Source organism: Myripristis murdjan, chromosome 18 (assembly GCF_902150065.1).
Source record: "Myripristis murdjan chromosome 18, fMyrMur1.1, whole genome shotgun sequence".
NCBI lineage: Eukaryota > Metazoa > Chordata > Actinopteri > Holocentriformes > Holocentridae > Myripristis > Myripristis murdjan.
In genome coordinates, this window is record NC_043997.1 from 4,248,412 (window position 1) to 4,259,993 (window position 11,582).

The following is an 11,582-nucleotide window of genomic DNA, read 5'->3' on the forward strand; positions in this document are numbered from 1 at the left end:
AATTATTTTTCCGGTATATCTCCAGCTAACTCGGGCGAGCTTGACGCGGCCGGAGCAGCACAGCTGTGTGTGCAACACATGGAGCAGCGCCACCTGGCGGCCCGGCAGAACAACAGACAACACGAACTGAACTACAAATAAAAAGAGTGGAAGCTTTAGAATTCATGATTTAATTCAATAAATAATTATAATGATAATAATAAAAAATACACACATAAAGTATCCATTTTGGCCAAAAAGTTGCATAAAGAATCATTTTACAGACAGTTTCATGTGTTTAATATCTGACAGATACAGAAAACATGTGGTTGTAAAGGTGTTCATTTATTTCAGAAAATGTTTGTAAGTCAAACATTTGCTGCCACGGTGAACACTGACGGCCACACACACACACACGCGCAAATACACACACATACGCATGCAAATACACACACATACACACAAACATAAACATTTTGTTTAATCTACTGATAAAAAAACAGAACTGAAGGAGAAGATAGAGGTGTGTGGAGGCGTCTGTCTGTCTGTCTGTCTGTCTGTCTGTCTGTCTGTCTGCCTGCCTGCCTGTCTGCCTGTCTGCCTGTCTGTCTGCCTGCCTGCCTGCCTGTCTGCCTGTCTGTCTGTCTGTCTGTCTGTCTGTCTGTCCGTCTGTCTGTCTGTCTATCTGTCTGCCTGCCTGCCTGTCTGCCTGCCTGCCTGTCTGCCTGCCTGTCTGTCTGTCTGCCTGCCTGTCTGTCTGTCTGTCTATCCGTAGCTGCCGTCTGGAGGTCGGTACAGTTTGGGGAAGGTGAGCAGCTGCACGCCGCTGAAGGCAAACTTCCTGCTGCCGACGTTCTTCTGCACGTTCTCCAGCCTGCAGCCCTCCCTGCGCACACACACACATACACACACACACACACACACACACACACATGTTCGGTGTTTTATCAGTGTTGCTCACAAACACCACAGACTGCTTATCTCCACTGGTTAAATCTGTGTGTGTGTGTGTGTGTGTGTGTGTGTGTGTTAGAGTGAAGCTGACACACTGAGGAGAGAGTAATAAGGAAATAAGGAAAGAGGAAATCAGGAAAAGGAAAGAAGACGAAAGGAAAAGAGGAAAGGAAACAAGAAAAGTAAAGAGGAAGAAAGGAATAAAAGCATGGAGAGGAAAGAAAGGAAACGAAACAAGGAAACGAGGGGAGAGGAAGGGAAAGAAGAGGAAAGGAAAGGAAACAAGGAACAGAAAGGAAAGGAAAGGAAAGGAAAGGAAAGGAGACGAAAGGAAAAGAGGAACGGAAAGGAAACGAGAAAAGGAAAGAGGAGAAACGGAATCAAACAAGGAAACAAGGGAAGAGGAAGGGAAAGAAGGAAAGGAAAGGAAAGGAAAAGAAACGAGGAAAGGAAAGGAAAATAAAGGAAAGGAAAGGAAAGGAAAGGAGGAAAGGACAGGAAAGGAAAGGAAAGGAAAGGAAAGGAAAGGAAAGGAAAGGAAAAGAGACGAAAGGAAAAGAGTAACGGAAAGGAAACAAGAAAAGGAAGAGGAGAAAGGGAATCAAACAAGGAAACAAGGGAAGAGGAAAGGAAAGAAAAGGAAATGAAAGGAAAGGAAAGAAAGGAGGAGAGGAAAGGAAAAAAGGAACAGAAAGGAAAGGAAAGGAAATGAGGAAAGGACAAGAAAGGAAGAAAGGAAAGGAAAGGAAAGGACAGAAAGGAAAGGAAAGGAAAGGAAAGGAAAGGAAAGGAAAGGAAACAAGGGAAAGACAGAAAAGGAAAGGAAAGGAAAGGAAAGGAAAGCACATCAGGTAAAGTAAAAACAGTAAAACCAAACATTAACTCGTCTTTATGAAACACATGACACGCTGACATGACGCGCACAAACAGTGTAAATAAATAAAGTGGTGAATGACTCGATAAATAAATCAGCAAATCCATAAATCACAGAGTAAAGAAACGCAGCCGGTCTGATGTGGTCATGTGACCGCTCCCAGTCCTCCAGGCTCTTCTTCACTGGTATCTGGCCAGCAGCAGCACCAGGCTGAGGATGAGCCACAGCACCAGCAGGTGGGACGTCACCAGCAGGAAGGCCACCGGGTACAGGTGACGCCTGGGGGCCTTGGGGGCCAGAGCCTGGGAGCTGCAGCGCTCCAGGGGCCCTAAGGGCTCCAGGGGCTCCAGGGGCTCCAGGGGCTCCAGGGGCTCCAGGGGCTCCAGGGGCTCCAGGAGGTCCAGGGGCCGCTCACCGGGGTCTGACCCAGAGACAGTGAACTCTGCCTGGGCATAACAACCCAACATCTGACCCCAGGACAGACGAGACCTGGAGGAGTGTGTGTGTGTGTGTGTGTGTGTGTGTGTGTGAGAGAGAGAGAGAGAGAGAGAGAGAGAGAGAGAGAGAGAGAGAGAGAGAGAGGATAGAGAGAGGGAGAGAGAGATGATAATGAAAGGAAGGAAGGAAGGAGGGAAAATTACAGAAAAGAGAAAGAACAGCATGAACAAATAGAAGTAAACTGAAACACAAACTACAAAATAAATATAACAGAAGGAAAGGAGAGTAAAGGAAAGGAAAGGAAAGAAGAAAAGGAAAGGAAAGGAAAAGAAAGGTAAGGAAAGGAAAGAAGAAAAGGAAAGGAAAGGAAAGGAAAGGAAAGGAAAGGAAAGGAAAGGAAGAAAGGAAAAGGAAAAGAAAGGAAAGGAAAGAAAGGAAGGAAAAAGGAGAAAGGAAAGGAAAGAAGGAAAGAAAAGGAAAGGAAGGAAAGGAAAGGAAAGGAAAGGAAAGGAAAGGAAAGGAAAGAAGGAAAAGAAAGGAAAGGAAAGAAGGAAAGGAAAGGAAGGTAAGGAAAGAAGGAAAGGAAAGGAACTGACTTTGTGGAGGGGATGTTGGTGCTACTGCACTGCTGTGTTTGCTCAGTGGTCAAAACACACACACACACACACACACACACACACACCCAGACACACACACACACACACCTCCTCATGCAGTTGAGCGCTCTGCTGAAGTGCTGTGGGCTGAGTGTGTGTCTGTCCCGCAGTAACACACACTGCTCCAGCGTCACCGACATCGCCGTGCGGTCCTTCGCACTCTTACAGCTCGTCAGCCGGATCCCGTTCAGCCTGCGGCAGATCTGCACACACACACACACACACACACAAACACACACACCTCAGCTCATTGTAAAAGGTCCAAATCAAAACCCAGCGTCAGTGTGTTGGTGCTGATCTCACCTTGGCAGCGAGCCACAGAACCTCCACGTTCTTCCTCTTCCTGGTTTCAACGCTGCGCTCGAGAGACGACAGCAAGTCTGAGGCTGACTGGAGGCCAGCTGAGAGAGAGAGAGAGAGAGAGAGAGGGAGAGAGAGAGAGAGAGAGAGAGAGAGAGAGAACATTAGTCCTGCATTCCATCATGTTCCTCCAGTGGCCCGAGGAACCTTCTTCATCGTTCTACCAGCAGCAGGAGGAACTGGTCTGCAGGAACTGGGAACCATCATAGTTCCTAGAGGGACTTCTTTAGCTCTTGCACAGAGCGAGACCAGGAACCTTTTGAAGAACTGTCTGCATTTTGACCCAAGAACTTTAACAAGGGACTGGGATCCTTTGGAGGAACTGTCTGCATTTACATCACGAGAACTTTAACCAGAGATCAGGAACCTTTTGAAGAACTGTCTGCATTTTGACCCCAAGAACTTTTACCAGGGACCAGGAACCGCCTGCGTTTCCACTGCTGAAACTTTAACCAGGGACCAGGAACCTTCTGAAGAGTAAAGTCACCTTTGATCCTTGACCTTGAACTTGTCTGCATTTCGACTCAAGGAACTTTAACAAGGGACTGGGATCCTTTGGAGGAACTGTCTGCATTTACATCATGAGAACTTTAACCAGGGACAAAGAACCTTTTGAAGAACTGTCTGTGTTTTGACCTCAGGAACTTTAACCAGGGACCAGGAACCGCCTGCGTTTCCACTGTTGGAACTTTAACTGGGAACCAGGAACAATTTGAGGAACCGTCTGCATTTCCTTTGCAGGAACTTTAACCAGAGACCAGGAACCTTTTGAAGAACTGTCTGCATTTCAACCCCAGGAACTGTAACCAGGGACAAGGAACCATTTGAAGAACTTTCTGTGTTTTGACCAAGGAACTTTAACCAGGGACTGGGATCCTTTGGAGGAACTGTCTGCGTTTACATAATAAGAACTTTAAACAGGGACCAGGAACCTTTTGAAGAACTGTCTGTGTTTCGACCCCAAGAACTTTAACCAGGGACAAGGAACCGCCTGCGTTTCCACTGCTGGAACTTTAACAGGAACAATCTAAGGAACCGTTTGCATTTCCTTCGCAGGAACTTTAACCAGAGACCAGGAACCTTTTGAAGAACTGTCTGCATTTCAACCCCAGGAACTGTAACCAGGGACAAGGAACCATTTGAAGAACTTTCTGTGTTTCGACCAAGGAACTTTAACCAGGGACCAGGAACCATTAGAAGACCTGTCTTTGTTTTGACCTCAGGAACTTTAACAAGGGACTGGGATCCTTTGGAGGAACTGTCTGCGTTTACATCATGAGAACTTTAACCAGGGACAGAGAACCTTTTGAAGAACTGTCTGTGTTTTGACCTCAGGAACTTTAACCAGGGACCAGGTACCGTCTGTGTTTCAACTGCTGAAACTTTAACCAGGGACCAGGAACCTTTTGAAGAACTTTTTGTGTTTTGACTCCAGGAACTGTAACCAGGGACCAGGAACCCTCTGAAGAACTGTCTGTGTTTTGACCTCAGGAACTTTAACAAGGGACAAGGAACCTTCTGAAGAACTGTCTGTGTTTTGACCTCAGGAACTTTAAGAAGGGACTGCGATCCTTTGGAGAAACTGTCTGCATTTGCATCATGAGAACTTTAACCAGGGACCAGGAACCTTTTGAAGAATTCTCTGCATTTCGACCCAAGGAACTTTAGCAAGGGACAGGAACCTCTGGAGGAACTATCTGTGTTTCCACCACAGGAACCAGGTTCTATAATTCAGTTCCAGGAGCATTATTAAAGGAATGATCTTTTAATCCCATATGAGCCTCGACGTAGCCTGAGATCCTCCGGCAGGTCCCTTCTCCCTCTCTCTCTCTCTCTCTCTCTCTCTCTCTCTCTCTCTATCTCACACACACACACACACACACACACACACACACACACACACAGACCCTCAAACCCATGTGTGCTTTGTCCATTCACCATTCATTCCTTGTGGCGGTGTGAATGCACAGAGAGAACACAGCTCTTGAAGGTGTGGGTTCTCAGGGGAACGTCCCGGTTCCTCTCAGGAAGTCGCTGCAGCTGTCGGCTCTGACGGAGCCCGCTGTGCAGAACGGTTCAGTTACAGATCACTGACGCATGAGCCTGTAGGAGGTATTTTAATACTGGAGCTCTAACTGCTCCATACGCTGTTGGCTAACTCAGGGGTTTCCAACGTGTGGTCCATGGATGCCCAGGGGTCCATGTGGGGCTTCCAGGAGGCCTTCAGCAAAATGAGAAATAATGTAATGTCACTGTGACTTAGACATCTGAAATCTGATCCAGCATCACTACTATGATGTTTACTTATATATTGTTTTTTGTTTGTTTGTTTTTTACGAGTTTTCAGGTCATTTCTTGGTAATTTGTGCATCACCTTTTTTCCCTGCATGTTTTTGGAAGAAATCAAGGACATTTTTGCTCGGGTCTCAAAGGGTTCATTCACCAGAAACAGTAAAATGTTTTGATCTCAGCACTTTGAGCTGCTTTGACTAGAATGACACCATATCCTTTCATATCTGAGTCACTTCAGCTGGGGGCCCGGGGCCTCACGGCGGGCCCCCGGGGCGTCCGGAGAAGCGTGAAAACGTGTGATGTTCTTCATGGAGAACCTTCAGGACCGTGTGAGACTCACCGAGCTGCGGCAGGCCGTCTGAGAGCGAGCTGCAGAAAACCTTCAGCCGCTCGACGCTCTGCTGGTTCAGCCTCTCCTGCTGGGAGCTGTCGCCGAACCTGACATACACACACACACACACACACACACACACAGAGAGAAAGAAAGGCATTTTCTCTGGTCATTGCAACTCATAAAAAGCACTTTAAAAAAAAGAAAAATAAAAGAAACAACAACAACAAACAGCCTTTGTACTGAGGCTGCTGTAGGGGGAAAAAATTATAAAGCCTAATATTCTGAGAAAAAAACAGAATTTCTGAGATTTTAGTGGTAAACTTATAAGAAAAAAACCCACAAATTGATGAGAAAAAACTCAAAAATTCTGAGATTCATTTATTTTTATCTTTATATTTATAAGTCTAGCAACTGGTGGACTGCTCCAACAGAATTTCATTGTTTTGTGCGATGACAATAAAGATTATTTTATCTTATCTTATCTTATCTTAGTTAATAAAATTTACAAGAAAAAAAACCACTAAACTAGAAATCCTGGCATCTGGACTTTGAAGAGACAAACCTTTTTCCTTTTATTTGCACTGATCGAGTGTTACGTTCAGAATACACATTCATATTTTACATATTTGGATACCTGTGTGTGTATGTGTGTGTGTGTGTGTGTGTGTGTGTGTGTGTGTGTGTGTGTGTGTGTGTGTGTGTGCGCACCTCTCAGCCAGGCTCTGCTGCTGGTTGATGCCGATGTTGAACAGAACCGGGTGAAGCCGGATCAGATGCTCCTCCCTCAGTTCCCACGGCAACAAGGCGAAGGTGTCGTGGGGCAATGGGACCTCGACGACCAGGCTGCCCCTGGAGACGGAGAGAGAGAGAGTGTGTGTGTGTGTGTGTGTGTGTGTGTTAGTCATTTATCAGGTTTATTACACTGAGAACAAGCTTCAGTTTCTAGATCAGAGTTGAGAAGCAGCCAACAACAACAACAACAAGAATAATAATAATAATATCAAACAAAAAAAACACAGAAATAATGATAATGATTTAAAATCCCTAAAACAAGTTTGAAGCTTTTTGAAATTTGAGGATAAAGTTCAAAATGAAGATGACAATAAATAAGAATAATAATAATGATGCCTGGAGTGTGTGTGTGTGTGTGTGTGTGTGTGTGTGTGTGTGTGTTACCAGTCTCCGCTGAGTGTTGGCAGCAGGTCGTCTGGTTTGTCGGATTTGGCCTCGGTGACAGTGAACGCAACGCTGCTCAGGTCGGCCACGCCCACTTCCATGTCCTCGAGCATGCCAAGCTCGTCACCTGACGCACACACACACACACACACACACACACACACACACACACACACAGATAGATAAATACAAAAAGCATTAAAAACTGTAGGTTTAGAGCACATCGTGTGTGTGTGTGTGTGTGTGTGTGTGTACCATAGGTGCTCAGCAGCCCCTCGAACTCAGCGAGCACGCCCACAGTGTGCAGCTGCTGCAGGAAGTCGGCGTCGTCCAGGCAGCCAATCAGCTTCAAGACAAATCCGCACACGACGGCTGAGAGCTGAGGGCGAGCGAGGCAGAAACACACAGAGACAGAGAGAGAGAGAGAGAGAGAAAAACTTCACAGCTGCTGCTTCACACTGAAATCCAGGAAGTTCTCGTTTTGGGAGTCGTGACGTCGTCGACGGGACGTCCCGCCTGAGGGAGGAGCCTCTGCTTGCTGTTTTCTAACATCCAATAAAAGCGCTTTCCTGATTTCCTGCTCTGTGTGAGTGTTCCTGAAGGGGATCGGCAAACTTTTTGGGTTCGAGGCCCGGATGGAGAGAGGAGGAGCAGGTGAGGTGAAGTTATAAGTTTATTATTAGCCTCGTTTCTGTGCCAGCTTCTTTCAAAACACATTCAGGAAATATTCTCTGAGAGTACAGTCGTAACCCTGACCGTCACTAAAACACGAACTTAAAAATAAAAACATTCATGCAAACACAACCTTTGTTTGATTTTCCCTCTTTAATCAGTGAGTTTATGTTTGGCATAAGCTGGTGTTTTATTTATTTATTTATTTATTTATTTAGAACATGTTGTATAAAGGACAACAGACAGTGCAACAACAGGGTAATAGAAGAAAAAGTACAAATAAATATATAAATAAATAAATTCAATGTTATTTCCTAGATGTGTTTTGTTGTAAACTGGACCTAAACCAATCCAAACTCTAATCTGAACCATTTCAAAATAAGATTACAAGGATATCTTAGAGCCTAACCTCAACCTGGCCCTAACCTGACCCAAACTGAGACCCTGAATCATTCATCAACCAGCCCTCACCCTGACCTTTACCCTCTGGGAGTAGAACCCTCACCCTGACCTTTACCCTCTGGGAGTAGAATCTGAGACTCTAACCCTAACCTTAACCAAACTCAGACCTTTAATCATTTCTAAACTAGACCGAGACCAGTTTAAATCCTAAACTTAACCGGAATCATATTAAAATAACTCATTCTCAAACATAAACCAAGGAAGTTCTATACTCTTTGTAAAAAGTGCAGAAAACGAAGGAAAAAAAGGAAACTGAGGCACTCCGTCTTCAGGTAAACAAAATTTTTTAGTGAATTTTTTGGAGCAAGGCAACTGACAGACCTCCGCGTATCGACCAAAAGTCTTCCTCAGGGTTTCTGAAGAAGACTTTTGTTTACCTGAAGGTGGAGTGCCAGTGTCAGTTTCCTTTGTTTCCTTTGTTTTCTGCACTTTTTACAAAGAGTATAGAACTTCCTTGGTTTATGTTTGAGATCGACTATTCACCTGCCTGCGCTTCCTTTCTCTCTTTTTTTAAAATAACTCATTGTCAACATGTAAACATTTATCTGACCAGTCTGCCACACACACACACACACACACACACACACACACACACACACTCACGGCCTGGCTGAACACCGCGTGGCGTCGCTGGACGAGCTGCACGGGCCCCTGGGTCACGGTGGCGGCCGCCGCCCCCTGCAGGACCATGAAGGTCATGGCGGTTCGCACCTTCGCCACCGCCTCCCTGACGCAGTCCCGCAGCGTCACCACCAGGGGGAGCAGCTCCTCCTGCCACGAGGAGGAGGAGGACGACGACGACGAAGAGGAGGAGGAGGAGGAAGAGGAGGAAGAGGAGGCTGGACAGGAAAGAAATCAGATCAGTCAATAAATGGATCATAATTCTGATACTGGATCAATGGTTTTAATCATTTATCTGGTAAAGACACCAACATTTTTCCTTCTTGTCTTCCTTTCCTCTGTTTATGTCTTTATAAAATTAATACTTTTTTCACACTTCATACAATAAAATGATTCACTGATGAATCAAAATGAGACACCAAAAACAATCATCAGTTGGAGCCCTAATATGCAGAGTTATTACATCATCATCATTGAAAACATATATATATATATATATATATATATATATATATATAACTTGGTATGTTTTGAACTACACACATCTCACACATCTTGGACATCTCTTCATGTTGTACTGATTTAAATGCATATATGCATTCACAATGTCATATATATATATATATATATATATATATATATATATATATATATATATATATATATATATATATATGTATATATGTGTGTGTGTGTATATATTATATATATATATATATGTGTGTGTGTGTGTGTGTGTGTGTGTATATATTATATATATATATATATATATATATATATATAATATATACACAATATTATGTGTTGTGATGCTTTATAATGCTTTGCAAAATGCAGTGGTGCCGTGTAGTGATTCAATTTAATCCATTTTATTTTCTTCTTTAATTCCAAATGTTTCTTTTATTACATTTGAATTTTAGTTTCTTATATTCTTTGCTTATTTTTTTTCCCTGTAAAGCACTTTGCACCGTGTGTTAATAAAAGTAAATGCAGCATACTACTGTTATTATTATTGTTGTTACTATTATTATGAAGCCTTACAATGCCGTTTAATACCAAATAATGTGTTTCCATATGTGATGAAGCCTTATGATGAACAATTATTCCTTATGCTCCTTTGTGTTGCTGCATCTAAAATAAACTGTTTTCAGTCTTATAATGATATCATTTTATTTTATTTTATTTTATTTATTTATTTATTTTTACCGGTGTTCTGAGAGTTTGTGTCGCTCGCTGCTTCCTGCTGCTGCTGCGCTGGTGATGTCACTTCCTGTGAGCCTTCGTCCCGCCCCCGCAGCCGGTCGGCCATGGCGATAATGCAGCTGAGGCTCTTGGCGACGTTCGCCCACGTTCTGTCCTGCACACACACACACACACACACACACACACACACACACACACACACACATACATGTAAACACTGCACAAACAAATCTAAAATCATCTGGTGTAAAACAAGCAGACAACACACACACACACACACACACAAACTCAAACACTTGCCCACTCCTCCTCGTCGTACTCCTCATCGCAGCGATCGCCCTGCTGTTGCCCGGGAGACGGCGGCCTCTCCTGATTGGTCGACGAGCGACCGCGTAGCGTCCCGTTGCCCGTAGTGACGTTGCCGTGGCGGCTGTTGTTGCAGTGGGCGGGGCAAAACTTGTGCGCCGCCAACAAGGCGCTTTTTATCAGCTCGTCTTTGAGCTCGTGCACGAACTGCTCCGTCTGGCAGGGAAACACAGAGAGACAGCCGCTGAACGATGATCTTAAAAAACAGACAACTGGACTAAACCCACCGAGGACGTTTGTGATCAACAAAATCACCTGACACTCTCCTGGGAAAATAATGAACTGTAAACTGGAGGCTCTTGTTTCAAAGGGGAGGGCACACCGCTTTGTTGTATGAATACTGATTCATTCTCAAATAATGTAACTCAGACATGCCTAGGGTTGGGTATCGGTTGGGTTTTAGGCGGTATAGGTGGTCGCCTAGGGTTAGGATACAGTTGGGGTTAAAGTGGGGTTAGGGTTAAAGTACGGTTGGGATTAAAGTGAGGTTAGGGTTAAGGTACGGTTGGGGTTAAAGTGAGGTTAGGGTTAAGGTACGGTTGGGATTAAAGTGAGGTTAGAGTTAAGGTACGGTTGGGATTAAAGTGAGGTTAGGGTTAAAGTACGGTTGGGATTAAAGTGAGGTTAGGGTTGAGGTACGGTTGGGATTAAAGTGAGGTTAGGGTTGAGGTACGGTTGGGGTTAAAGTGAGGTTAGGGTTAAGGTACGGTTGGGATTAAAGTGAGGTTAGGGTTAAAGTACGGTTGGGATTAAAGTGAGGTTAGGGTTAAAGTACGGTTGGGATTAAAGTGAGATTAGGGTTAAAGTACGGTTGGGATTAAAGTGAGGTTAGGGTTAAGGTACGGTTGGGATTAAAGTGAGGTTAGGGTTAAGGTATGGTTGGGATTAAAATGAGGTTAGGGTTAAAGTGCGGTTGGGATTATAGTGAGGTTAGGGTTAAGGTACGGTCAGGGCCGGCTCTCGGCATAGGTGGTGTAGGCGTTAGGGTTAGGGTTAGCTCTTACTGAGCTCTTACAATGGGTGTGTATTGCGCATTCCTGAGGCAGCTAGAGTGAGTCACCAGAGTCAAAAACGTTTGAAAACTCTTCACAGCTCCCACAAACTTGGTCCAATCCACATCAAAACTACATATTTTTGTAGGAATTTTTGTCTTCTTTCCATCTGCATAGTTCAAAGCTGTCAGACTTTTACTTTA

General features: G+C 44.4%; 1 protein-coding gene across 1 annotated transcript in view; it reads right to left on the reverse strand.

Annotated features, from left to right (window-relative positions):
• Positions 1-630: 630 nt before the first annotated feature.
• LOC115376395 (type II inositol 3,4-bisphosphate 4-phosphatase-like) overlaps positions 631-11,582 on the reverse strand; it is a 36,118-nt gene continuing 25,166 nt past the window's right edge. The window contains exons 10-19 of the mRNA XM_030075949.1: positions 10,322-10,543; positions 10,025-10,175; positions 8,801-9,036; positions 7,319-7,442; positions 7,064-7,190; positions 6,596-6,736; positions 5,894-5,991; positions 3,205-3,302; positions 2,950-3,104; positions 631-865 (exon numbers count right to left, since the gene is read on the reverse strand). Of these exons, the coding sequence (XP_029931809.1) occupies positions 745-865; positions 2,950-3,104; positions 3,205-3,302; positions 5,894-5,991; positions 6,596-6,736; positions 7,064-7,190; positions 7,319-7,442; positions 8,801-9,036; positions 10,025-10,175; positions 10,322-10,543 (1,473 nt within the window). The 3' untranslated portion in view covers positions 631-744. The remainder of the gene's footprint in view (positions 866-2,949; positions 3,105-3,204; positions 3,303-5,893; positions 5,992-6,595; positions 6,737-7,063; positions 7,191-7,318; positions 7,443-8,800; positions 9,037-10,024; positions 10,176-10,321; positions 10,544-11,582) is intronic.